This window comes from Cricetulus griseus, chromosome 4 (assembly GCF_003668045.3).
Source record: "Cricetulus griseus strain 17A/GY chromosome 4, alternate assembly CriGri-PICRH-1.0, whole genome shotgun sequence".
Classification (NCBI taxonomy): domain Eukaryota; kingdom Metazoa; phylum Chordata; class Mammalia; order Rodentia; family Cricetidae; genus Cricetulus; species Cricetulus griseus.
This window is the reverse complement of record NC_048597.1, coordinates 93,986,531-94,013,533: the sequence shown is the minus strand read 5'-3', so window position 1 is coordinate 94,013,533 and position 27,003 is coordinate 93,986,531. Positions and strand designations below refer to the sequence as shown.

Below are 27,003 nucleotides of genomic sequence, written 5' to 3'. Positions count from 1 at the left end.
AACGTTGTTTTGTGCAGGCTAGTCAAACACATTATCACCAAGTTCCACTACCAGCTAGTCCCATGAGCAACTCCTGAAACAGACCAGCATAGTCTGTTAACCACAGGGAAAGGTGGCCATGCTCCTAACTGTCCCCTCTTCAGCCAGGTCTGGAAAGCTCACCTGAGGACCTGCCTGTACAACGGAGATGCCAGGTGACCATCAGTGACCTTGCACAGCTCTGGCTTCAGAGGAGTTGGTTTTCTGGCATAAGAAAAATTCAGAATTAGTACTGTTTTGGGGGTGTGGCATCCCAATGTTACTGAGTGTAAGTAATATACTGTGATTGGTTTTAAAAACCATCTAGGGGCTGAAGAGATGGCTCAGCAGTTAAGAGCATTGGCTGCTCTTCCAGAGGACCTGGGTTCAATTCCCAACACCCACATGGCAGCTCAAGGCTTCTGTTACTCCAGTTCCAGAGGATCCAACACCCTCATGTAGACATACATTCAGGCAAAGCACCAATGCACATAAAACTAAATCATTAAAACCCTCTAAATCCTCTTTAGTTAGAGTATTCTCTTAATGTGACCCTACTTCAAAAGTAACTCCAAGTGGTGATACAATGTTAAAAGACAATTGCCCTTCACATTATTTCAATGCTCTGGAAAAGGGTTTATGACTTAGAAGTGAACAAATGGCTGCCTGTGAGAAAACAGGATTCCAGTTCTCAGTGAAAAGGCAAAGTGAATGTGCACACACAGAGACCACACCTCAGTGGATGAGGGTTGAGATCTCAGATCTGTTCTCTAGCATGGTAAAAGTGAAGGACCAAAAAATAATAATAATAAAGTTAAAAAAAATCAAAGTGGCCATTCTGAGTAGTGGGATTATGAGGAGCCTCTCCTTCTCACAGGGAGGAGCACATGGGCCTGAGTCATCCAGAGCTAGCACAAACACCCTCCTCCCCCAGCTCTGTCAACCCTGCTGGCAGGGTCTCAGAATCTTCTGTCTTTGATAATCAGCTTTGATACCTGTCATGAGAATGGATACCCATATATCATGGTTCTACCAAGCTGCTAACAGAGCAGTTACAAAGCCTGGGGTGTGTCACCTTTACAGACATAAAAAAAGGGTTTTCTCTTTCTGACATTATTTTTGATTTTGTCTGTCTGTGAGGATGTGAGGGCAGTGTCCAGGAGATCCCCTAGAACTGGAGATCCAGTAGTTGTGAGCCATGAGATGTGGGAACAGAAACTGAGCAAGTGCTTTTAACCACTGATTTCTCCCCAGCCTATTTATCATCATCATCATCATCATCATCATCATCATCATCATCATCATTTAATCTTCCCATCTGCACCATTCTGTTAAGCTGTTTCCCTGTCCTCGAATGAACTAAAAGTTTGCCAGGCACAGCACATGGGACCATGAACCCCTGGGCCTATTGTTTAAACTGTGAACAGTCAAGCTCCAGAGAGGAGCAAGCAGGGCTCAAGGCATGACTACAATACCAAGTCCTCTCCTTAAGATGGCACTGCTAACCGGGCGATGGTGGTACACGCCTTTAATCCTAGTACTCAGGAGGCAGCAACAGGAAGATTTCTGCGAGTTCCAGGCTAGCCTGGTCTACAGAGCAAGTTCCAGCGCAGGCTCCAAAGCTACAGAGAAACCCTGTCTCGAAAAACCAGAAAAAAAAAGGGGGGGTGGTAGAAAAAAGATGACACTACTACTGGCTTCAGAGATGGGTCAGTGGCTATGAGCACTGGCCCTTCTTGCCAAGAACCAGGATCACTTTCTAGCACCCACAGTTCTAGAAGGTCCAATGCCCTCTTTGGGCCATGGACATGCACATACATACACACAAGCAAAACACTCACACACCCAAAATAACAAAAAAAAATATTTTTTTTTAAAAAATAAAGAAATCCCAAGTAGCAGGCAGGACAGGGGATCAGGAGCGGGAGCAAATGACTGTGCCCAGCATCTGTGATCAATTCTTGCCCCCAGCCCCTTAGTCTGAACTATATAATTAGTAAGTGGCCAAGCTTTTGGTACAAACAGACAAGATCCGTACTCTGCATTACCTCTATATTCCCAGGCAACCTGCTTAAAACCCTTCTAGATGAGACTAATTTCAAGGAGAGCAACAAAAGCACACAAGAGTCCGGACTGTGAAGCAAAATATACACTACTAATTTTCTTTTATGGTGGAAAAAGCTAGGTTTCCAGGTTTAATGGCCACCACTATAAAGGACAGGTCACATAACAGATACTAGACAGATATGTAACTAGTCCTTCCTTTATATCAGCTCTATCCCATTAGGCTACAATATCCAATTTTAAAGGCTCAAGAATAGGCAATGGGTCTTAAAGCATAAGATCAAGAATAGGCAACAGGTCTTAAATAATCCAAGGTATGGCTCACAGAAACCTACAGCGAAATGCAGAGAGGGCATGTAACTTGCCGGTGTCCTCTGAGTTCCTGAATTTGAACCCCAAAGGAATTACCCACTGGCAAGTCAGAAAGACAAGATTCAGGATTCCTCCACTCACAGAATGGCACAACAAAGAGAAGTTGAGAATGGCAGGCTCCCCTGTGGCTAGGCTGAAGTCAAAATATGGTCAAGTTTTTCTGTATTAAGGGCTGTCAGAAACCACACTAAAAGGTATTATAAAATAACCTCTGTGAAACAATCTAAGTACTCCGTTTACAAAAGAGGAAACCGAGGGTCAGAGACGTGACTCGATTTACCCAAGGTCACACAGCGAGCGCACAGAACTCGAATTCCACTTCGGGTGACTCCTAAGGCCCAACGCCTTTCATATGGCAGCAACATCAACAACGACAATAACAAGTCCGTCTCGCCCTTAATTAGTTGGCTATTAAGGCCAGTTGCCTCGAACAAAAAACCAACGGAAAGGGGCCACGGAGAGACCCCTGGAGCCAGAAAGTCAGCCTCCCCCTCCGCCTTCTCTAAGCCAAGACTCGGCCCCCGGACAACCTCCCTCAGCCCTTGATGCCACCACCCGGAGAATCGACCATCCTGTTCCCACTCGCTACCCGCAGGCCGGAGATCTTTATCCGTTCGAGGGCCCCACGCTCGGGGTCCGGGCCGCAGCTGCCGCCGCCTCAGCCCGCTACCCCCGAGTTCGGCCGGACCCGGGGCAGGGGCCGAAGGCCGGCCGCCATCTTGCCCCGGGTGTTGTGCTCCGAACTCCACCTAGAAGCAATTATCCAGTTCCGGGAAACAACAGTTCCGCATAGTTTCTTTGCCCGGGAAAGAAAACGTCTCTTCATCCTGTCCTCTTCTTTAGCAGCAGGAAAGAAGAAAAATCCAGAAGTGTGAAAAATGCCTAACACATCTATGGGGCGCGATGGAACCCACCCAAGAGGGAGTGGTTGAAAAGAAAAGAGTGGTCCTCTCGGGCTACAGGGGACACTTTAGGAAGGGTGCCTCTGCGGGGCGGAAGTGGGGTGTGGACAACGGAAGTGCCCGCCCCGGCCCCGCCTCCGCCCCCTGCCTTGAGTAAGCTGGGTGTTTCCTGCCTTTCAGTCCGGATTAGGAGACTCCGGCGTCCTCCGACTTTTCATGGTGAGGGCGGTGGCCGCTGTCGGGGGGCTTCGGGCCGGCGAGGGCGGCGGCGAGGCCGCGGGGGAGGGACCTGCGGGACCAGGCGCGGTGGGCGGCGGGCACGACAGCGGAGGGGTGCTGGGTAGCGCGTGCGGGAGAGGTCGGGGCGGGGGAAGGGCCTTGGGTCCAGACCTGGGGGGTCTGCGAGGGGCGTCTGGACTCCGGGGATGTGCAGGGCGGTGAGCGGACGGGCTCTGAGTCTCCAGTGCTGGCTGGAGACGGGACTTGGAGGATTGTTAGGACAAAGAGGCGGCATCGAGACCGACGCTCCGGGTGGGAAATGAAGATTCGAGGGCCTGTGGAGAGGGGCGAGCGGGAATCCTTGGGGCCGAGCGATTGGCATCTTGGAGGCCGTGTCTTGAGTGGCTGTATTCCAGGCAAGACAGGAAGGGGCTTCCACGTTCCTCTAAACCCACAGTCTGGAGCCGAGATGACGGGAGACTGTAAATCCAGTGCTTGGAATTCTGGGGAGGGATGCCAGGTGTCTGAGGTCAGGGAATCGTGACCAGAGAGTGGCATCTGGGTACCTATCTAGTCACTTCCGCGGAGGCCTTAGGTGACCACACCTCGGGATCCCAGGATGTCTCCTGTTTCTGTCTGGGCTGTGGGATGGTTCCTGTTTACGTGGGAGTCTCAAGGGTCTGTTCCCCGAATGGTTCTTTGTCCTTGGGTGGGGACGGGCAGAGATCAATCCAGGTCCTCTTTCTTTGCCACCCATTCCCTTAGAAGAACAATCCCAAACCGAAGACAAATGTGTCAGCATGCATTTGACTGATCAGCTCTTTCTTGTAAAATAAGGAATGCCTTGGCAAGAGAAGGCCAACAACACCAGTAGTTCTTCAGCTGGCCCCCAGGCTAGCATTGTAACCTGGGGACTTGTTGAGAGCTGCCAGGTTTCCAACCCTAACCACAAGACAATCTGGGCATAGGACTCGCCAATTTCTTTTTACAAGCTGCAAGTCATTAGTGATTTGGGCTGTGAAATGGAGGCGTTTGACATCAGCCCCTGAAGATTTCTAATTCTTAACTTCCTTCCCTAAGAAAACGGTATTGACAGTATCCTCTTTAGACTGAAGAGAAGCCTGTTAAAAATCAACAGGAGGATGCCCAGACTCTTGGAGTTGGTGGTGACTGCCTAAGAAGCAAGTTCGGGGTGCAAAAGTCTTCAGTTATTTGCCTTCTTTAACCTAGCTTGGTTCCAATGGAGCTGCAGCCTTTACTTAATTGTAGTAGAGACCTCAGTTTAGGGAGGTGTTAAGATTTAGCCACGGTGAGTGAGTGCTTAGTGCCTCTCTGGTGTTTCCCTTCGGGAAGGATTCCCCTCAGATCCCCTGCGGCTATTAGATAAACTGACCTTCTGATCTTACTTAGCATCCGAATCACCTGAAAGAGCCTTTTAAACCCAAATTACTGGCAGCATCACCTGCTGCTTGCCAACCTTCAGATTAGCGGCTCTTGGGTCTAAACCTGCTTTTGGTAAGCACAGGGGACTAGTAGCTTTGTTTGAAAACATCTGGTCTTAAGGAGTTTCTGGGTAGGAAGAAAGTTCTAGAAGTAGGATTAGGTGGCCCATGCTTTAACTTCGGGGGAGGGCAGTTTTTGGAAGGTTCTAGCTTTAAGAGTCTGCTTTACAAATTGGGAAACTGAGACTTGGGTTCAATCGATCCTGTGAACATTGCCCGGAAAGTGATGGCCTGAGTGCACACCATTCATCCTCTGTCTTGTTTCCCTCTGCTCACACGAGACGGCTGTAGGGATTTGCTGTTTTCTGATTTTGTTTTGTTTCACTTTTCCTGTCTTGTTTGTCTGGCTTTCCCCTCAAGTCAATGGTTCTCTCTTTTCTGCCGATTTATTTTTGTTTATTTTTGTTTAATTTTTTTTTTATCTTTTCAAGCATGCAGATGGCTCCTTCCTGCCTTGGCCTCTGAAGCCAGGCCTCGAGACTTTTTTTTTTTTTTTTTTATGACGCTTTGGTTGGTTTTTATGTGCGGGTCAGGAATTCACTGGGGCAGCAGAGTAAGAAGTTAGAGAGCTTCAAGACCACAGAGCTAATTATAGCCTAATTAAGGGGTACAGAACCTTTTAGAACAGAGGCCTGTCATCTGGGCCTCGTATTAGAACCAGCTGGGGGAATTAAAGAATCCCCGTGCCACACTCAGACGAGGGAAAACCATCAATTTCTGTGAGTAGGACCCAAACATCACTGTCTTTCTCAAGCTCCTCCAGGGTGTCAGCGTGTGGCCAGGGAGGGACACCATTTAGAGCCACCATTTAGTATCTTCAAGCTGCTGGGGAGGAAAGAAGCCTAGATTCACTCATAGCACTGGGACCGATCTCAAACAAACAAATCCATATCTGAGGACGCCTTCCCTCCCGTTACTGATGACTGTCCTCCATGCTCCACTTGCACCCCCATTGTGAAATCAGCCTCTGAAAAGCATCACTGTGGAAGGCAGGCAAGGTCTCTGCCCAGAAGGCCCTCAGGTCACCACCGCTGAGCCCTGGGGATATGGATGTAGCCAGAATGTGCTCCCCAAGAGTCTCTCCTGACATTAGGCCAATTAGTTAACTCGGGGTGGGGGATTCTGGCAAGTTTCCAGGCTTTGCTTGCTTCACATGGTGTCACCGACTCTGTTGTGATATTTAATGCCTTTGTCGTTTTGCACTTCATAGCTGGAGAAGAGCAGACAGTGACTTGAGACTTTGATAATCATGATTTGAGTGTTTTCTGCTAGAGTGTTTAACCAGCCTGGGGCTATGCTGAGTGCTTCTATCCACCTGGCCTCTTGGCAGGGAAGGAAGCCAGTGTCTCTGATAGCTGGGACATTCAGGTATCTTGCCTGTGTTCTGCCACTAAGTGACAGAGTTGGGGCTTTGATATGGGCCAGCCGAGTCCTTAACTACATGTTGCTTTTCATCTTTTTTTCCCTTTTCTTGACTTAAGTGTCATAGCTCTAAATATACCAAGCATCATGAACAAATCAGGATCAGCCAGGCCTTGCCCACATCCTTTGCTTGCTTGTCACCAACCCTCATGGCTTTGAGAAGTGACGGACCCTCTATGGGCCATAGAATGGAGATGACTCTACCTGCCTCTCACGTGGTGTGGATGTCACAGTCAGAATGACAGAAACCAAGTGGTCAAGGGCATGAGTATGTCTAGGGTGTCAGTGTTCTTTGACTTCATCACAGTCGGGCTGCACAGATGCACAGGTTGTGTTCATATCAGGTGCTTTGCAAGATGCTAGACTGCTTCCACAAACTACATATATTTTCTCTCTGTGTGTGCATGTATATTATAAGTTTATGTCTGAGAGGATGTAGTAAAGTATTTCCACACACACCTGTAACTTTCTTTTGCCCTCCAGGTCATCAAAGTTTTGGAAAATGCTTTATTCCTAGAATCTTCTGCCTCCAGTGGACATTATTTCTGGAGGATGTTTGGCCATAACTGTTAATGTAGCATCTCTAGGGGCTGGTTTGAAAGCTGTGGGAGCAGTGTGCGATATCCTGCTTTCTTCCTGGCATCTTTTATTTTTGCTTCATACCATAGACTCCAGGAGGGCCCCGCCCAAACTTACTTATGAAACCACCTTTGGGGTCTGTGTCTGTGTGTGCATGTGCACACTAATCAGGAAGAGTCGCTTGCAACAGGTTGCTTCTATTTAGTCTCCTGCCTGTTAGATATGTTTTGTCATTTATAATGTAATAAGCATTCACTGTGGAAAAAATCTTTCTGGTAAAAAATAAGAAAGCCATCGTTTTTCAGTTAGCTTGAAGTTTGTGCTGTTAGTGCCTTCTAGCCAAAAGAGACAAGGAGCATGCCTGTGTCTAGTGTGACCAGGTTACCTCCAGGTTGCACTGAGAGAGGAAGGTACCTCAGGAAGAGGAGGAACAGGAGTGTTCAGAGAAGTGGCTCTGCTGTGTGCAGTACTGTCATTAGGCAGCAGCAGGAATGCATGTCAACCAGGAGTGGCTGTGTGTGATCGTGTTAGTATCCTGGATAAGACCTGTGTCCTTCATGTGTTCAGGTGCGATGGGAGTGGCTTCCTGGGATGGTGAAGTTAGTTCTGCGATGTCTCCAAGGCCTTGCAGTGCCAGCAGCCTATACTGTCTATGGAGACTGCTTTTCTCTTTCTCAGTTCTTGCCCCAGATTCAGGGAGTGGACCCAGCCCCCCGACCCCCGACATCTCAGGCTCTAGAATTTTATGGATTCATATTAAAAAGTCAGTTTCCTGAAGTAGGTAAGGACAGGTACTAGCCCTGGTTTTAGTACCCTGTATCTGGAGGTGCTGTCTGGACCACTGTGGATCTTGCCGTCTGGTGAAAATAGGATGGGAAATTGCTCCTTTTTCTGAACTTGCTTCCTCATCTGGCTGTTGCCTTGCTCAGGGTCACTTTCCCCATAGGAAGTTGTAGAAGTGGGAGGGAGTAGGGGAGCGGCCTAGCTCACAAAAGCATGTTACTCTGCAGTTCATCTAAAGATGGTCTTTTTAACTGCTCCCGTGTGACTGTGAGGGAAGGTAGAGCAGCCCAGGCATGGCTTTGGCTGCCTTGACGTGCTGTTCAACTGTTGCTGATAAGATAGATTTAGAGGCAAACTCATGTCAATGGGGTCAGCAGGCAAGGCTAGCCTGCTAGACTAGGTGTGGATTGGAGTGAACTAAGGGGTGCATTCCTGGCCTTGGGGGCAGCCAGCATTTGTCCACCTAGCCCAGTTAGCCTCTGATTTTAAGAGAATCCAGAAATCAGGTTTGTTTGTTTGTTTCCCTTTGAGCTCTTGAATCGTCAACACTGAAAGTTTTAAATGTAATGAGTCCATGGGCCAAAGCAGAGTAATACCTGCAGTGACTGCTATGTGAACTCAGCCTGTGGCTGATGGGAGGAGGGGGAGCTGGCATCTGACCCTATCTTCTCACTGGCAGGAAGAGATGTCAGGAGAAAGCGTGGTGAGCTCAGCGGTGCCAGCGGCTGCTACCCGCACCACTTCCTTCAAGGGCGCCAGCCCCAGCTCCAAGTACGTGAAGCTGAATGTCGGGGGAGCCCTCTACTACACCACCATGCAGACGCTCACCAAGCAGGACACCATGCTGAAGGCCATGTTCAGTGGGCGCATGGAGGTCCTCACCGACAGCGAAGGTGAGGCTACCCACCAGCCGTCAGCCGCTGGTCGCTAATTTGACATTGCACTGAGTGCCACAGACACTCGAGTGCTTGACAGACATCTGTCTGTCAAGAAGTCCGGAGTCTGTCTGTCCAGAAGTCCAGAGTTTGAGAGTACTTGTATACACAGTTGTGTGCAGGAAGCCCTGAGAGACTTGGGGAGACTAGAATTGGGGGGGTGTGGCCAGGGAGGGCTTCCTAAGGAAGTGGCACTGGAGCTGAGACCAGCCTGGTCTTGACCTGGCGGCTCTGCCGTGTGACTGTAATCAGGATTCTTCCTGCTCCAGGCCTCAGCTTGCCTCTGTGAAGCAGGGGCCAGGTCAGCTTCCCTTACTGATCCTCTTCCAACTAAGTGGGTCAGAGCCCTAGGCACCACTTTGCTTATACTCAGAAAACAGTGTTTTATGAGTGGGAGGCACCCTTTTGCTGCAGTCACACCCCATACTGCAGAGTGTTTGTGGAAATCAAGACAATGGCACCCCAGCTGCAGGAGGAAACAGATGTTATCTGAGAACCCAGGATCATTGTGTGTTTTGGTCCTCCCTGTTACAGTCTTAGCAGGGTTCTGGAAGAGCAGCTGAGAGGCTTTGAAGGCTGGGGGAGACTTCTTGAAGAAAGCTCTCATCTGGGTGGCCTGAGGCCATACTGCAAACCAGACAGGGTTCATAGCCCTTGCCACTCACATGAATAGTGTCTGTGGGCTAGCAGGCCTACTCCTGTTGTAGACACATGGTAAGGGCAGCCTTTGTCCTTTTCTGTCTGGGTAATCCAGCATCTGGGGAAGCAGTGTTGTCACCAACATGCCAGACATGTTATGTGTACCCATCAGTTACCAGGCCTCCTGCCTGCTTAGGAGAACTCTTGGTCCAGCAGTTCCCAGCCATCATTTCTTTAATCCTTGGTATAGCCCTTTGCTGTGGAATCAGTTAAATGCTTTTTCCTTGGCTACGGAGCTAGCAAAGGAGGTGCAGCCACCAACCCGGAGATTCCCTGATCCTTATTCTCTATGGTTGGACACGGACCATCACCCAGGCCAGATCACAGTGGATCAGCCACTGGTTTGCCACCAGAGCCCTTGAGCCCCGTGGAGGCCTGGCTGACAGGTTGGCATTCTGATATGACCTCCGTATCACCCATGCCAGGCAGAGCTGTCCTGTTCTTGGAGGGAACACTGTGCAGCCTGACCCATGGCCTACATGCTGCCCCAGGAATGTTCTTAGGTACAAATAGGAATAGACTTCCTGCATCTTAAAGATTCACCCTGATTTGGGGACGCCATCACTGCCAGCTGCATTGAAGTTTGCTACAAACAGAAATGCTGGAGCTGGACACATGGCTCAGCTTTTGCAGAAGACTGAAGTTGGTTCCCAGCACCCTCATCAGGCAGCTCACAACTGCTTGTAAGTTCAGCTCCAGGGGATCCGATACCTCCTTCTGGCTTCTCTGGACACCCACATGCACATGCTCATATAGACACACAGACACTGTCTTTAAAAGACAAATTTCAAAAGCAACAGCTGAGCAAGGGACCCACGGTAGAGCTTCCCACGAGAAAGGGAAGGTTTCAGAGTCCTGGTACCAAGTGTGTCTGCCGTGTTGCTAGACACTCCTGGAGCATGGCTGAGAGACCGTGGCTTAAGGAGAGGCCCCCTTTTGCCACTGCCACTTGCCTAAGTGCTGCACCGTGTGTACACAGTTCCTGAATAAAGAACATGGGTGTGGAAAGTACTTCGGGGCTGAGTTCTGCCTGTCTCTGTCACATGGCATTCACAGATGACATTTATGGAGCCTTTCCTCGTGTCCGGCATAGTGCCAGCTTTGCCTCGATAGCCATTTACTGGAATTGTGACATTGAGTACGTGGCTTTCTTTGAACCTCATCTCATACTTGACAGTTCCAAGTGTGTGAGTACGCTAGAGAGCCACGTGGTCGGTGCTGAGTACTCTGGGCCAACTGGCAGCAGGCATTACTGGAGGAGCCTGCATGCAAATAGCGGGCTGACGGAAGCCTGCCTCCATGGGGGTAGGTGGGAGCCCCACCTTTCCCTTCAGGAGTGGATGTGCTTGCATTTGTTGGGTATTGTACCCTCAGGATGCCTATTCTGAGAGGACACAGTGGCAGTGAGCAGACCTTTCCCTGACTTCTCTGAAAAGTTGAGTCTTGGCCATGGTAGAATTTTCCTGTGAGCTCTTGTCAACATCTCCAGTGGTCCAGTGGGTTTATGCATCAGCTCTTGCAGTAAGAATTAGAGTCTGAGGCTGGGACGGGCTAAGTGGATAGAGTGCCTGCCCAGCATGCATGAAGCCAGGTTCAATCCCAGCACCAGATGAAACACTGGGCGTGGTGGCACGCGCCTGTAATTCCATTAAGGAAGCGGAGGCAGGAAGATCAAGAGTTTAGGGCTGACCTAGAATGATGAGACCCTGTTCTCCCATCCCCCGTTTCTCTTTAGCACTGACCTGCTATGCTGTGTTTCTTGGTACAACACCCTTCCTGCCCCACACTCCCCGTGGTTTAGATCTCTAACGCATTCAGAATTAGGGAGTGTAGAAACAGGCTGAAGCAGTCATTCATTTTATTCTCTGCACATCCTTTCAGAAAGCCATATAGTCTAATATGGTGTGGCCTCTGTGCCTCGTCTGTTTGCTGCTCTCCTTTTTAGTGGCACTAGTTAGCCTGACTCGGGGTCCCCAGCGCACACTCAGTCTTCTCACCAGAGGACTCCGCCCCAGTGTTGGCACAGTAGATATTCAGGTGGCTCCAGTGTGCGACCAGGCCCGGGAGCTGCGTTTCTTAGGTATTACGTTTACCACTGCTGTGGAGGTTACTAAGCAATGTTCCGTTAGTTTGGCCTCAGACAGTATTTGGCATTCTTTCTTGCTCTTGTTCATTCAGCATTATGCTTATGACATTGTGAGTAAATAGCCCCTGCTCAGGTATTTTTCTGTGGTAACCCTTCTAGACAAACATTGCAGCTGATGTCTGGTTGATGGCCCAACAGATTGTTTCCAGTTCCTCAGTGTGGGGGTGTTGAGTTCTCCTGGGGGATGTGGGACAAGGGCTGGGACTTCACTCCCTGCATTACAACCTCGGGGTCTGCAGCGTTCAGCCCTTGGACCACCCCTAGTTGTCCCTCCCTCATGTGTTCCCAGAAGCAGTTGGGGACAATGTCTTCCACTGCATTGGGCATTGTCAGAGCTTTCCCTCAGGTGACTGTGTCAGCTTACATGTCTCATGGTGGTCTTGGACTTGTGCTAGCCCTGGGCCCTGCTGACCCACTTAACTACTGCCCAGCTGCTGTTCTCTCCCAGTGTCTGTTTCACCTTGCATTCCCTCATTTCTGGTGTGTTCTGTGTCCCTTTTATAGTAATTGGTTTGACTGCATCTGTACCAGCTTTCTCCTTCAGGCCAGGAAACAGCTCCTGAATCATGACATGCAGACTTATTAGGAATGCTCGGCCTTAGCTTAGGCTCCTTTCTCTCTTATAACTTAACCTGGTTCTCTTCATCTACATTTTGCCTTGGGGCTTTTTACCTTTTTTCTGTGTGTCCTACTCTGTGTCTGCTGGCTGGCAACTGCCTGGCTGACAGTAGCATCTTCCTCTCTTTCTCCCTCATTCTCTCTCTATTCTCTCTGTCCACCAGCCCTGCCTATCGCTCTCTCTGCCTGGCTGTTCACCTTTTTGTTAGACCAATCAGGTGCCTTAGGCAGGCAAGGTGAAACAGCAACACAGCTTTTAATAATTGAACAAATGCAGCAGAAACAAATGTAACACATCTTTATACACTTAAAGTAATATTCTACAAGTTGGGTGTTGGTGGCGCATGCCTTTAATCCCAGCACTCAGGAGGCAGAGGCAGGTGGATATCTGTGAGTTCGAGACCAGCCTGGTCTACAAGAGCTAGTTCCAGAACAGCCTCTAAAGCCACAGAGAAACCCTGTCTTGAAAAACCAAAAAAAACAAAAAAAGTAATATTCTACAGCATAAACAAATGTAACACATCTTTAAATAGTCTATAGCATGCATCTAATTTGCTACTTCTTTCCTTCCTTCCTTCCTTCCATCCTTCCTTCCTTCCTTCCTTCCTTCCTTCCTTCCTTCCTTCCTTCCTTCCTTCCTTCCTTCCTTTCTTTCTTTCTTTCTTTCTTTCTTTCTTTTTCTTTCTTTCTAAACCATGCTGCTCTGTAAAGGTACATGTCTGGATCCTGTTCCATGTGGTTGTTTGTAGGCAACATCCCCCAGTCTGACGTACCTCAGCTTCCATCATTTACACATTGCTTTTGCAGTCAGGTCTCTGTCTCCTTCCTCCCTCCTTTTTTTTCCTCCCTGTCCCTGTCTTCCCCTCCCTCTTCACCCCTCCCTCCCAGTACTGGGAAAGAGTCTGGGAAACGAACTTGCTAGGTCGGACTGTCTGCACTTCAGCCCTATCTTCTGATCTGGTCCTGATTTGGTTCATTGATTCTCAGATAAGGACTGCTGTTGTTTGTGACCTAAGGGACATTTAGCAATGTCCAGAGATGTTTTGGGCTGTCACAACCTGGGTGCTGGGAATGCTGCTTGACGCTTTGCAGTGCACTGGGCAGGCTCCATCTCAAAAATAAATCCACTTGAGCAGTAGAACCAGTGCTGGAAATCCTGCCTTGGAGACTGGGCTTCAGGAATTGAGTGACTGTGGAGACTGGGCAGGCTTGGAGTTGTAAGTACCTGAGTGTGGTGAGGAAAGGCTTCCTAGAGAAGGACGGGAAGGGGATGGAGAGCCCAGCTTCTCCAGAGAGGAAACGCCAGTGTGCTTTTGTGAGCCCAGTAGTCCCATGCCCCAGCAATACTCCCACCCCCAGCCTTGGTACCCTGAAAGTAGCACTGACTCTCTCCTGGCTTCCAGGTCCTGCTGCTGTCCTCTCTAGCAGCCAGGATGCCATGTGTCCTTGTTGCTGACCCATCACTAACTGTGAGTGATAGCGATAGCCCGATGCTGTGCTTATGCTCTATGTCCATTCTCTGGCCATACTTGTATGTCAGCACTGCGCATTCTGTCTGCACAGAGACGGCTGGACAGAGAACCCAAGGGGAGTACCGAGGTGTGGAGCAGGCAGTGACAGCTGAGTACTGAGGGGTGGAGCAGGCAGTGACAGAGCTGGGGCTCTAACAGGAGCCCCTGCTTGTCAGCACCATGTAGGCACTGAGGCATCCTGGAGTACAGTCAGAGCCTCAGGACTGCACTGCCCATCCTGTGTCCTGATGGCCCTGTAAGCTGCCCTAAATGCCATGTGCTCTGAGGAGCAAGGAGCTGCTTGCTGGCTGTCTGACTGCTATTCTCTGTGCAGGCACCCGAGCTGACTGAGGGATAGAGTCCTGCTTTGAGAGCAACCAAAATATTTCCAGTCAAAATGCTAATTGAAACCGCATGGAGTGTGTGCCTGGCTCCTTTGCCCTTATTTGTTCAAAAAGTATGCCTTCCCCACAAGCATTTCCTGACGTTCCTGAGCTGGAGCCCAGTGTCAAAGACCGCCTGTTCGTTTATGGAAACTCTGGGCTGTCACTTGGGTGATGGAATTGGGGGCTCTTGGCCTTTCCCCAGCAGCTTGAGCTGATCATGCCTGGAAGGCAGGACACAGGCAGGCTCCTCCCTGTCAGCCAAGTTTGTCACTGACTGCTATTTCTCTTACTCTTAGTGGCTGAATCCTGACCCCACCCCCTCTTTGGAATGCCACCAAGCATTTTGGGGACTCTGTATCTGTGGAGGTGCAGAGAATGTCTCCCCCAAGAAGAGCAGTTGAGGAACAATCCTGTCAGTCCATACTGTGTCCTCATTTGGTCTAGGGGACTTGGGGGCTGTAAGCCGAATGCATGTAGGCTGAGTTCAACTTACATACATATCCGTGTTTCATTCGCCTTTTAATGGGTTGAGAACTGTTTAACTTATCATCCTTTAAAAATAAGGCGATTGACAGAAAATCTGAATTTCTAACTTTGCTTGGAGTGCTAGAGCCCAAGAAGCCTGGACCCACTTTCCTTCTTGGCTCCTGGCCTGAACCTCCCAGCTGCACACATTAGGCTGCTGGCTGTGCATTGTGTACAATAGAAAGTGCCTCTCCTGTTTTCTCAGATCTAGAAAGAGGACTGTATGGCACCTAGGGGTCACTGTAGGAGGACTTACCTTCCCAGCTCGCTTAGCAGCACATGTCTGTGTTCTTAGATGGCGCATTCCTCTTCCTGCTCCATGCAGGAAACACAGTGTGTGGCAGTTTCCCTGAAGGCTCTGGAGGGAGACTGCTCTTAGCAGAAGGAACAGGAACAGCAGTGTGAGGAGGCCCAGGAGAGGGACATGGGGGTGGCCTTGTGGGGATACAGAAATCTCAGCACCAAAACCACAAGAGGCCATTGGCAGAGGCTAGAGATAGCAGACATGTGTTGTTATTTTGCTTAAATTAGAAATAAAGAAGAGGGGGCACAAGATGAGACATGAGACATATTAACCAGTTTATTATATCACGGAGAGCAAGTGAGAGAGAAATAGAAGAAAGGAGAAGAGGCAGAGAGAGAGAGGCAGAGAGAAGAGAAGAGGGGCAGAGAGAGTGTAAATGGGCAGGGGTCTGTCTTTTAAAGGGGTCCTCTACACCTGCGTGCAGACTTAGTTCCCATGGAACCCTGAGCTGACCAGGGTACTGCCTGAGTGGATTCTGCCAGGTAACAGGGGCAGGTCAGCGTAATGCCTGAACCTTTCAATGAGGGTAAAATGAGGTGGCCAGATGTGTGACTTGACATTTGAAAAGGTACTTTTATTGTCCTCTCCCCGTGGCTTAGGGGTCTAAGGACCCAGGGCAGGATATAATGGGGTCAGAAGTAGAGGTTCCTATTCCTGCTCCCAACAGGGACCAGAGTGGGAAGGTAGTGGGGGCCGGGTTCCTGCTTACCCGTCCATACCATGCTGTGTGCACTGGTCAGCAGGCATGACCAAGCCCCTAGCCGCCCGGCAGTCCCTGTGTGGGCTGCAGTCCCTGTATGTGTGGCCGGCAGTCCCTGTGTGTGTGGCCGGCAATCCTGTGTGGACTGCAGTCCCTGTGTGGGCTGGCTTATCCAGGCTGCTTTAGTTTCACTTTGTTTTATGTGTACAGATGTTTCGCCTGCACATGTCTGTGTACCATGTGAGTGCCCTGTGCCCACAGAGGTCAGAGGAGGATATTGATGCTCTGAGACAGGAATGACAGATGGTTGTGAACCACCATGTGAGTGCTAGGAATTGAACCCGGGTCCTTTAGATGAGTAGTCAGTGCTCTTCACTGCTGAGCCATCTTGCCAGCCACCCCTCCCCCTTCAAATGCTTTTGAGTGTTTCCCATGTGCTCGCTCATGAGAGATCACAAGTCTTCATCTTTTGTAACTCTTTTTGTTGCTTCTTTGTCACCAGGGTCCAGGCCTGGCCTCCTCTGAATACCTCCCAGATATGTCACATTTCAGGAGAGGAGTTTTGAAAACCAGGGGCCAGGGCAGAGGAGTAGTAAGCCAGTGACAATTGGAGAGGACACTGGTTAGCAGAGGGTTGGTCTTGGCCTTTACCCTCATGGCTGGCCAGAAGGTAGAACATTCTTCCGTATCCAGTGAAAGGCTTGACGTCTGAGCCCTTTGATGTACTCTGTTGTTGTGTTGCTGCCACTAGCCCAGGAGTGCTTGCTGTGTGAAGTCATGGATAGGTCTCTGCCGATTGGAGATCATAGTCAGGATGTCTGGTGGATTGGCTCTGCTGCTGGCATCGGGTTCAGGTTTCTCAGGTGTTTGCCAGGTCCTTCAGAGCACACATTCAGGCTTTAGCTGCCCTGGGACCTCATGGGCTTATGACCACAGGAGTCTGGGGTGATGGTGCCCAGCCGTCGTGCTCACCTCTCTGAAAAGTTGCCGTGTGACTGGTTACCCTGTCACCCCACTGCAGGCTGGATCCTTATTGACCGCTGCGGGAAGCACTTCGGGACAATACTCAATTACCTTCGAGATGGGGCTGTGCCCTTGCCTGAGAGCCGCCGGGAGATCGAGGAGCTGCTGGCGGAGGCCAAGTACTACCTGGTACAGGGACTGCTAGAAGAGTGCCAGGCTGCCCTACAAGTAGGCACCCTTCTGTGTGTCCCACATGCGGGATGCCGGATCTATCTGCCACCTTCCTTTCCCCACTGCAAATGGGCCCTACCTCATTGAGACATTGGGAGACGTTTGCAGAGTAACCCTGGGATCTACTTGCTGTAACAGAGCTCTGCTTCCAAAGGTTTTGAACACAACTGTCAGGGAACCATTCCCCCATCATTAGAATGTGGTCATTTGTACATCCCACCTGGGATGCTGTTGTCTAGGTGATACTTGACGGTACTTGAGAAACATTTTGTGCTCAGATCTTTACCTTAGCAGTTGTGTCATCTGTAGATTGCAATCCTTCAAGCTCCACCCTGAGACTGCCTCCCTATGTTTGTTGGAAGTCCAGAGAAACCTCCAGACACACTCCCTTTACTCTTTGTGTATCCTGAAGCAGGACCAGTAAGGGCCAAATCCACAGAGCACATGTAGTCAGTAGCTTTTCCTTTGTGCTGCGATAGCTTGTGATTAAGCCTTCCCTGAGCCTTGGAGCTGTGTCTAGCCCTCACTGGGACAGTATTCATTGTCTTGCCACACACATCTCTTGCCTGTGAGCCCTTGTAAATGTTATCCATTCACTGGAGTCATTCTTACATTTATTGACATTGTGCAGGCACATCATGCAGGAAGTACAGCGACACTGCATGGTTGATGGCTTGTGCCACCATTGCCTTCCCACCTCCCATGCCCCTTTCCCCAGGCAGGCTCTCTGCTGCTGTCTATTCTTAGCTTTAGACAGGACCTACTGGACTTAGAAAATTAGACTTCTCGTATATTCCCTCCCCTCCACCAAGCTTGCATGTTCCTTCTCGCAGAAGAGTTTAATCACAGCTTTGGGTTAGACAGTGTCCTAGTTCACCCTGTCATTGTCAATCTTGCTGTGCCCTGTGGCATTTTGTTTGCTTGATTTCTAATTGCATTTCTGTCCCTACTTGATCCCCAGGTTCACAGATAGGAGGGCCAGTCTCATGCTGGACTGTCCAGATGTCTCCAAGATCCTCTGTCACCTTTGTGTCGGGACATGTCCTCTGGCTTCTGTCTACAGATCTGAGGTTCATCCTCCAGGACATGGCTCCTTGTCACTTCCCTACCATGTCTGGAAGCTGTTTTCATGTTGTGTTGCCCTTGTTTCAGAAGGTTCCCCTCCCCCATCTATTTGTCATTCAATCTGCTCTGTCTGCTCCTTCAGTGGCTCTCTCCCTTGAATTTTCACTGTTTCTGTTGGTTCCAGTGTCATGTTTGAGAGGCTTCCCATACATAATTGGATGACCCTTGGTTTCTGTTGAGGCCCAAGGAAAAGCCACATATGTGGGGCTGTCAGTCCTAGTCTTCTGGAGCCTTCGTGGTTGGATAATAGACTGACTGACTTCACTGATAGCCTCTTGTTCAGAAGATGATGCCCTGTGAGGAGCTCTCTACTGCCAGCTGTGGCATTGCCTGAAATCCAGGCTTTCAGAAGGCTTGGGGGAGTTGCACATTGTTAGAGCAGTAACGCATCTCTGCCCTCTGTCACCACTGCAGGAATGTGGACCTTTCTTTGGCTGACTGAGCTGGCTCTGCCCTCACCCCAGCCCCCAGTCTGCAGTGGTCCCCGAGGACTTTCAGGCTTTCTTCTTCCCTCACATGAGCTCCCTCTGGCTCCCTCCTTGCCTTTCAGCTGGAGTCTGCTTGCCAGCTCAACCCATGACGCAGTTTGTCTTCTGACTCCACTTTGCCTGTTCTCTTCATTCTGCTGCTGTCATTAGAGTGGATTGTAGGGGCTTTTGATGTCACCGCCTGACATACTGAGGGCTTCCTGGGCAGAGAGAGCTGTGTCATTCTTGTATTTAGTGGGCAGTCAGGCATATCACAGCCCTAAACAGCAGACTCCTCCCCTAGCCTTACCCTTCCTAATTATCAGGTGCAAAGTGTCCTCTCCTCCCGCCATGACTGTCCTGTGTCTCCTCATCAGGGCCTGGCTTTCTGGCTGGTCAGCTTAAACAGCTGTGTGCTAGGCAGACCCCCGGGCTGAAAGCATGTCTTGTTCCAGCAGAACAAAGATACTTATGAACCCTTCTGCAAGGTTCCTGTCATCACCTCCTCCAAGGAAGAACAGAGACTTATAGCGACTTCAAATAAGGTGTGTAGAGGCTTGGGAGTGGGATGTGTGTGTGGGGGGGGGGAGATGTTGTCCAGGCTCAGAGGCAGGGGTGGCAGCAGTGCCTGTGTTTTGAGATAAAGTTCCCGTTCTAAGTGTTAAGCCCCATCTCCTATGTTACCCCTGTCCCCGGAACCCGCAGCAACCCTCCTCCTGTAAGCTCTGCAAGCCTGTGCCCACAGCCACTGGGAAGCCAGTGTGTACTGACCCACATGTCTAGTGACTGTCCTCTCCTTTTACCCACCCACAGCCGGCTGTGAAGCTGCTCTATAACAGAAGTAACAACAAATACTCCTACACCAGGTAAGCACCAGCCAGCAGTTATGCCAGGCTCTGCCTGTGTCTATTTCACACCAGAAGGGTCCTCTGGGTCCTTAGCTGGGTGGATAGATGGGTAGGTGAAACTTTGGGTGGAATTCCCCATGCCACACAATTCACCTTTTGTGTTGTACAGTTGAGTGGTTTTGACATACCCACAATGTGCAGTCACCAACACTTGCTAGTATTGAAAGATTTTTTTCACCCTGCTAGCAGTCCTTCTCAGCTTCCCTGGCCAGAGCAGTTGTTAGCCTACATTTCTGTGTCTGTAAATTTGCCTGTTTCAAACATGTCATGATTTTGCGGCTGATCTCTTCACTTAAGGTAATGTTTTCAGGGTCCATGCACTGTAGCACCATCCGTATGTCATTCTCCTTTATGGCAAACTGTCACACTTCACTCATCAGCATGGCCAGGCGTGGGGTCGTTGGCAGCTTCTGACGATTATGAACAATACTGCTGAAAGTTTAAGTTTAATGTTTTATGGACTGAGGTGTTCCTTTCTTTTAAACATGAGGAGTGAGCTGCTGGTCATCTGTGACTTGTTTAGTTACTGGGGACTGTACTGTTTGAACAGTGCCACCAGCAAGTGGCAGGTGTTTCTAGAGTCCCCTTGGCTCTCAGGAACACACCCTGTAAATGAGCGACTTGAGAGATGTAGGGATTTAATGAGCTGAGCGGTGATGGCACACACCTTTAATCCCAACACTCAGGAGGCAGGGGCAGGAGGATCTCTGAGTTCCAGGCCAGCCTGGTCTACGGAGTGAGTTCCAGGACAGTCAGGGCTACCCTGTCTGAAAGAAACAAAAACAAAACAAAGGTCTTCCTTGGGCTCTGCTGTTATGTACCTCATGGGGCTTGGCAGAGAAGGGTAGGGCAGGCTCAGTAGCCTGTGCCCAGAGGTCCTGCATTCAGTAATCTACTGCAACCATGGGTTATGAGCACAGCCTTCAGGCCACAACTGTCTTTGGAGACCTAGCTCTGCCATTTGTACACTTTGGGACTTGGTGAACTGATGTCTTTGGGCGTCCTTTTCCTTCTCGGGCAGTAAATAATTACAGTGTCTTAGTGTTGCAAAGGCTCACTAAGTAGAAATAGAGAAGGAGAAGGAACCAGGGAGGCCTGGGCAGACATCTGCAGCCTGTGTTCACCTCACTGAACACTCTTTGCAGCAATTCTGACGACAATATGTTGAAGAACATCGAGCTCTTTGATAAACTTTCCCTGCGCTTTAATGGGAGGGTCCTATTCATAAAGGACGTCATCGGGGATGAAATCTGCTGCTGGTCCTTTTATGGCCAGGGCCGAAAGATTGCGGAAGTCTGTTGCACATCTATCGTCTATGCCACCGAGAAGAAGCAGACCAAGGTAAGAACTGTGTGGATGGTCCTAAGTGTGTGCTGACACATATGCCCTCCCTGCCCACCTCATTGGGCTAGGGCAGGTCTGTATGTAGGTCTCAGGAACAAGTGTGGTTTCTACTGAGACTGGGCAAGTAGACATGACCATGCTTCCCCCACTAGCTGAGGTTTGTTCCTGCACCTGTGTGTACCCGACTGTCAGTGCTTCCGTGTGGCATTGGTGGCCCTTCCGATGGCCCGTGCTGGGTTGTCCTCTATGTAGTGTTGCTGGCCCTTCTGATGGGCCAGGCTGGGTTGTCCTCCTCCATGCAGGAGTGCTTTCCACCAGCCTGGCCCTGTCAAGGCTCAGGTAGCCCTGCTGCCCCCTCAAGCTGCCCCTGACTACCCTTGGCTGTCCACCCTCTGTCCTCCTCTTTTCTGCTGACCTAGGTCTGCCTTCCACTGTCATAGACCCCACAGGCCATTCCTTTTAAGTTACTGTCTGCAGGTGTGTATATCTGTATGTGGGTATGTACCTGTGAGTGCAGGTGCATCGGATTCCCTGGAGCTAGAGTTACAATTGTGAGCCACCTGGCATGGATCCTGGCAATCAAATTCAGGTGTGGTGGAAGAGCCGCCGGTGCTCTTATCCCCTGAGCAGCCCTGCAGCCTCCCACATGTCACCTTTCCCAGCCACCTGACTCCTCACTGAGCTGGGTATTGGATTTATCGTATGGCAGAGGGTGACTGAAGCCCGACTAGCTGTCAGGGCTGCGCTTCGTAGGCCCACTTGCCCATTAGGGAGTTCGTGGCCTACCTCCTTCCCACTCTCCCCTTCTGTTTGCTGTGTGTACTCTGTCACCTCTTTCTGATCACCTGTGACATTGATTCTGCAAAAGCAGATTGCCATGGTTCTAGTCACCTATGTACAGTCCGTCAGTCACCGGATCAGGTTACTGTCACACCTGCAGCTTTGGGAGATGTAGTTTTATGGGGTCCCAGAGCTGACAAAACACTGGTGATATAAAAACAGACCACAGAGAGATACAGGACTCTTTATTTGATGATGAAAAATTGAAGTCACAGGATCTGACAAGTAGAGTGCCACATGCTGCACATCACCCAACGGCGTCATGGCCACTACCTTGTGACAATGGCTCCCCTTGTGTTCCTGTTCCTCCCCTGCACAGGTCTGGCTGGGCAGCCTATGCTAATCTACCGTGGCAGGTAGAGATTGCTTCTGAGGTAGCCAAGGGAAGAGTGCTGAGGCTCTTTGTTGGAAACATGGCGGGGGCCAGAGCCACCCACTCACTGTGCAAGCTGCATCATGCTCCCAGTAAGCTCTTGTTCCCAGCCCTCACTTTAGAGCTTAATGGGGAGCAAAGGGATTCAGCAGGCGCCTGCTTGGAGCCCAAGTAGTCTCAGACAAGCGGAAATCTCCAGGAGGAAGCCTAGGGTCAGGGCCCTTCTCCTCTCCCTGGCTCCTTAGGGGATGACCTTGCCCCTCAGGGGAGCCCAAGGCCTTGGTTTTCCAGGTAGTTTCTGGCAGCAGGATTGGTCCTGAGTGATAATAGTTCCTCTTCCTTGTCCCCAGACATTCAAGCTGTGGGGTCCACACTTGAGTCATGATCTAAGCTGTTCTGGGGTTTTGCATGGTGGAGACCTGATGACCGTGTTCCGGGTCATTCCTGGTGCTCTTCTCACTTGTCCCTGTGCAGCCTTTAATCAGGTCTCTAATCCTTGCAGAGTAGATGGTAATCTGGCAGAGCTTTGTTTGCCGTTTATGAGTCACTGTTGTAATTGTGTGGCTTCCATGAGCTTTGACTGTCGCCAGCCTGACTGTGGGCTGTTGTGTTTCAGGTCTGCGAGCGCATTCACTTCTCTCTGTTCACTTCTTGCTGGCTGCTGCTGCTGCTGCTGTGTTTTGAGTAACAGCTGCTTTCAGTCCTTTGTTGGGTGATTCCAGCATCTTGTGTCCTCTTAGCACTGGCATCTGCTAAGTGAGCGTTCCCATGAACTGAGGTTTTCTTGCTTCTTCACAATCCTGAGGAATTTAGAACCATGTCTTAACTGATTTGAGTGTAAGTTATAGGATGCTAGGTCTTTTCCAGTTCCTAGGAACTGTGTTTGTTGTTTCTGTTTTTAATCTCTGTCTTCTTTCCCTTGGCATGTGGATGAAGGTCAGAGAGCAATTGGTGGGCATTGGTTTTCTTCTACCCCATGTGGGTCCTGGGAGTTGAACTCAGGTTGTTAGACTTGACACCTTTACCCGCTGAACCATCTCACAGGCCCCAATATATTGTGTTTTGTTTTTGCTGACAGTTGCCACTGTGGGATTCAGGCCACAAGCTCCAACCAGCTCTGTGCTTGGAGTTCTAGTGGCAATTGGATTTCCCAGCCTCAGCCTCTCATGCCTGCTGTGTGTGGCCAGTCTGTTTGGATGGGGAGTGTCCACTGCTGGTCTGTGTGAGGAGGAGCAGATCCTGCCACTGTGGGAGTTGCGGTGCTCCTAGTTTCCGAGGCTCCCACCTTTACAGTCCCCGAGGACCTTCATTGTCCTGGGCTCCCTTGTTTCAGTTGCTCAAAAGCTGGGGCTTTGCTTCTCCCAGCTGTTGCTGTCTTCCCTGCCGAGGCCTGTGTCTGAGAGCACCTGGCAGGAGGCTGTGAACAAGCATCAGGTGTTCATTCACCCAGCCCTCTCAGACCACAACCCTTCACCAGGAAGGAAGGCAGGCAGTAACTGAGCAACTATAGGCTGTGGGTGCAGCCAGCAGTCTGCTGGAGGCTCCAGTGTAGGAAAACGGCTGACAAAGGGGGTTGCTCCCCCAAGTCTGTGACACTGGGCTCCCCTGTGACTGTCTTCATTGTCAGCCTGACAGCCCTGCTGGGAAGTACAGTGTGAGGTAATGGCCGTATGCAGCCTGCTAATGTACCCACTGTCTATTTGGAGCACAGGTTGAGTTCCCCGAAGCCCGCATTTATGAGGAGACCCTGAACATTTTGCTGTATGAGGCCCAGGATGGCCGAGGACCTGACAATGCACTTCTGGAGGCCACAGGTGGGGCGGCTGGGCGCTCCCATCACCTGGACGAGGACGAGGAGCGGGAACGGGAGAGGATCGAGCGAGTACGGAGGATCCACATCAAGCGCCCAGACGACCGGGCCCACCTCCACCAGTGAGCAGGCCAGCCAAAGCTGCCCTCCACCCTCTCTGCCCCTGCCCCCTCAGACCCTGTGCAGGCTTCGGGGTACCTCCCATTTCCCCTGGAGTCACTTTTGTAACAAGCCAGATGATTATTTTGATATTTCTCCGACACAGTGGATTGCTTCTGTGTTGACCCAGGTGTGCACCCCTTCTGAACAAGCTTGTCTGAGGGCTCAAACTCTTGTGAGAGCCCAGAGCTGGGCTTTCTCGGCTCTTGGAGGAAAAGTATGAGTGAGTTTGACACGTATGTGAGAGCCTTTGTTGTGGTATTTATTTTTATGGGTGTTGACTACCTATTAGGGCTTCTTAAGTGACACTCCTTCAAGGGCTCATTTGACGGTTCTGAGAGGCTGTGTGGTTGGCAAGCAGCCAACCAAGATGCCTGGGAGCAGCCTGGCCCCTCTGTTCTGACCATGCTGGGAGTCTGTTCCGTACATGGTTTTGTGACTAGTTCTCATTGGCCAATAGTTTCATCCTGTAGTAGTGGACAGGGGACCTCATGTGCTGCCAGCCCCACTGTCTGGCAAGGACCAGACCGTTTCCTGGCAGTGGGCTCTGCTGTCATCTGTGTCCTTCCCATTGCTGGGCTTGACACACCCCACCCCAGGTCATCTGAACACTTCCAGCCACTGCTCCAGACCACTGCCTTAAGGGTCTGCTCCCTGCGAGGCCTCCTTTTCCTCAAGTAGGTGCTTTGCCCTTGGTTAGGAACTGTGTGGACCCAGACACAGACACCGCTAGGAGCTTGCAGACTGTCTCAGGGCATTTCCCTGCTTGCTATCTCCTGTAGCTCCCTTCAACTTTTATTTCTCTGCAGAGTTCATTGGTGTGCAGATACCTTGAGTCCTGTTTGTGTTCGAGGATGTGTGTGACTGCTGGTGGGGATGTGTGACTGTGGGGCACAGGTGCATGAGGAGGACATGCCAGCTACCTCTAGTCCACTCTGCGCCTGTGCAGATGTGTCACGACTGACACTGGTGGTTGTGAGTACACTAGTTACAAGGTAAGGCAAGGATGCTTGATGAAGGAATTGTTACTACTTTTTAGACCAAAGGTATGAAGTGGGTAATCTCTGACGTGCTTCTAAAGTTTCTATTTTGTGAGGGTTTTTACAGCTCACTTTGTGCGTGACAGTCGTATCTCTTGTATCTGGCAGCAAAGCCAACAATAAACAATCCCGACTGGATCGAGGAACCATGTACCGGGTAGATGTTTTTTACACAGTGGTGTGGTGAAACTTTTGTATTACGAGCCAAGAAAGGGAGCTTACAAATCATGTTTTATGAGTTTTTATACTGTTTGTTTCACACGTCAGCCCTGCCCTGTGGGTTCAGCTTTTTTAGGGAGTAAAAGTGAATGTTGAGTCCTGGTGTTTTCTGTAGGAATGAAAAAGCCATTGTATACACTGTTTAAATGTTGGTGTGCAGAATGAGTTGGTGGCCCAATTGACTTGCAGTGGCCCCTGCACCTCATGGTTACTGTTTCGGCAGCTCTCTCTTCCTTCCTCTTTCCTCAATCCTTGTGCCTGCAGCTTTGCACCTCCGCTCCCAGGGATGGGAACAGGCCTGGCAAACATTCCATGGTGCCTGATACCGCCGGCAGCTGTGTCCACTAGGGCCTGACCCAGCGTCAGTCGTTCCAAAGCTCTGCTTCTAGATTTTCAGGGCTAGCATGAAGAGCAGTAGTCAGCATTTCTAGTTCAGAGCCGTCCAGTGAATCACTGGTCTTGAGTTTGGTGTAAAGACTTCGGAGTTTTATTGCACACTAATGGCTCACAATTAAATTGGAATAGTTTTTTGTCCATGGTAACCAAATTCAGTGTGTGTGGCGACTGGGGCCCACACCCCCAGCAGGTCCTGGCATGGCCTCCTGTCACCTTCTTATGGAAGAAGGGCTGTTTGATCTCTCTATAAATCATGGTCGCATTTAGGTGCAACCTCCGTACCTGCTGCTCACTGCTGGTATTCTGCCCTCCCCCAGGGTGCATGCGGGCTAGAGGGCTCCACCCAAAGTCACTGGTCACCTTAGCACATCACTAACCTCCTGTCTACACTGTGGAAACAATGTTGGGAGTTTAGACATGCTCACTGTTGTACAAGCATCTGTGGACACATGTAAAATAAAAGTTCAACTGTGTTTCTACTCACATCTGCCTTCTGGTCTATTCGGGAACAACTGTCTTCAGGGCTGCTGACACCAGTAGAGAGCAAAGGGCCCTAGCTCCTCCTTCAGAGCTGAGTCATTGTTCAGTAGGGCGTGTGCAAACATGCTCTAGGATCTAAAGTGCTTGTGGGAACCTGGCCCAGTCCCTGGCAGTATGGCAGTGTCATTTACAGCAGAATTCCCTTGAGTCCCACCCTACCTGAATTGAGTTCTACTGGGGACAGGTGAATGACTCAAGGTTGACTCCCAGGAAACATTTGGATGCAGTGCCACCTGGCATCCAAGTGGCTAAGGTCTGGCTTTGCCATAGCACGGGTTCTGCTGATGCAATCCAGTCTCCAGGAGCTTCTGAAGATGTGGCTAACTGGATCAAATTCGTGCTTGCTCAGTTGGAGCTGAAATAGTGACTTTGGAAGGCAAAGGTCATCCTCTGTCAGGTCTTCTTCCTTCCCGACACCTGAGGAGGACACCGGGCTTTAGAGCCTCAGCCCTGGGAGAGGAAGCTACCACTGGGAGCCCCTTCTACCTCCTAAGGGACCAGCACAGTTAGAGTAAGTGCGCATAGAGGCACAGAGAAGGATGGACTGTGTGGCCACAGAGTCCTGGCAGCACCTCAGGTCACTAAAAGATTGCCTCCTTCACATTCAAAGTAACCCTTGTGAACCATTTATAGCTGCAAACCAGTTTTACATAGAAACTCAAATGTATTGAGAAAATGCATTTCATAGATCCCACCCCCATCTGCTTTCAACACGTTGCTTCCTTGCAACATAGCACTTAAAAACATCCTCAGATTGCTGCAATCCAGAAGGACTGTGAGGAGCTTGTGATCACTGTGTGGGAACTCGGCCCCCAGTTTTCACGAGGGTGGTTCCTGAGCACATAGGAGAGGCTTTTGTAAGCCAGTGAGCCCCTGGGCTTTAGTCCTTAGAATGACAACTGC

General features: G+C 50.3%; 3 protein-coding genes across 6 annotated transcripts in view; 1 reads left to right on the top strand and 2 right to left on the bottom strand.

Moving 5' to 3' along the window:
- Positions 1 to 3,200, bottom strand: part of Ube3b (ubiquitin protein ligase E3B) — a 39,306-nt gene extending 36,106 nt beyond the window's left edge. For 2 of the 3 annotated variants that reach the window (XM_027415993.2, XM_027415992.2), the window contains exons 1-2: positions 3,044 to 3,200; positions 163 to 243 (exon numbers count right to left, since the gene is read on the bottom strand). The gene's annotated coding sequence lies outside the window, so the exon portion shown is untranslated. The remainder of the gene's footprint in view (positions 1 to 162; positions 244 to 3,043) is intronic. The other variant, XM_027415994.2, reaches the window with a different exon arrangement.
- A 277-nt stretch (positions 3,201 to 3,477) lies between these two features.
- Kctd10 (potassium channel tetramerization domain containing 10) lies at positions 3,478 to 26,043 on the top strand. Of its 2 annotated transcripts, none has more exons than XM_027415997.2 (7): positions 3,478 to 3,575; positions 8,541 to 8,754; positions 16,707 to 16,876; positions 18,930 to 19,016; positions 19,285 to 19,337; positions 20,525 to 20,720; positions 23,648 to 26,043. In XM_027415997.2, exons 1-7 carry the CDS (start codon positions 3,573 to 3,575, stop codon positions 23,870 to 23,872), a joined length of 948 nt encoding a protein of 315 aa, XP_027271798.1. In that variant the 5' UTR covers positions 3,478 to 3,572; the 3' UTR covers positions 23,873 to 26,043. The 2 variants fall into 2 exon arrangements, with proteins under 2 accessions (XP_027271798.1, XP_027271797.1); XM_027415996.2 differs by having other exon boundaries at positions 18,927 to 19,016.
- A 450-nt stretch (positions 26,044 to 26,493) lies between these two features.
- The window catches only part of Myo1h (myosin IH), a 38,117-nt gene continuing 37,607 nt past the window's right edge, over positions 26,494 to 27,003 (bottom strand). The window contains exon 31 of the mRNA XM_035444171.1: positions 26,494 to 26,517. Coding sequence (XP_035300062.1) covers positions 26,494 to 26,517 — 24 coding nt within the window. The remainder of the gene's footprint in view (positions 26,518 to 27,003) is intronic.

Coding starts and splice junctions, on each gene's coding strand:
- Kctd10 (XM_027415996.2), top strand. Junction 16,877..18,926: donor AGTGCCAGGCTGCCCTACAA/GTAGGCACCCTT, acceptor GTCTTGTTCCAG/CAGAACAAAGATACTTATGA. Junction 19,017..19,284: donor TTATAGCGACTTCAAATAAG/GTGTGTAGAGGC, acceptor ACCCACCCACAG/CCGGCTGTGAAGCTGCTCTA.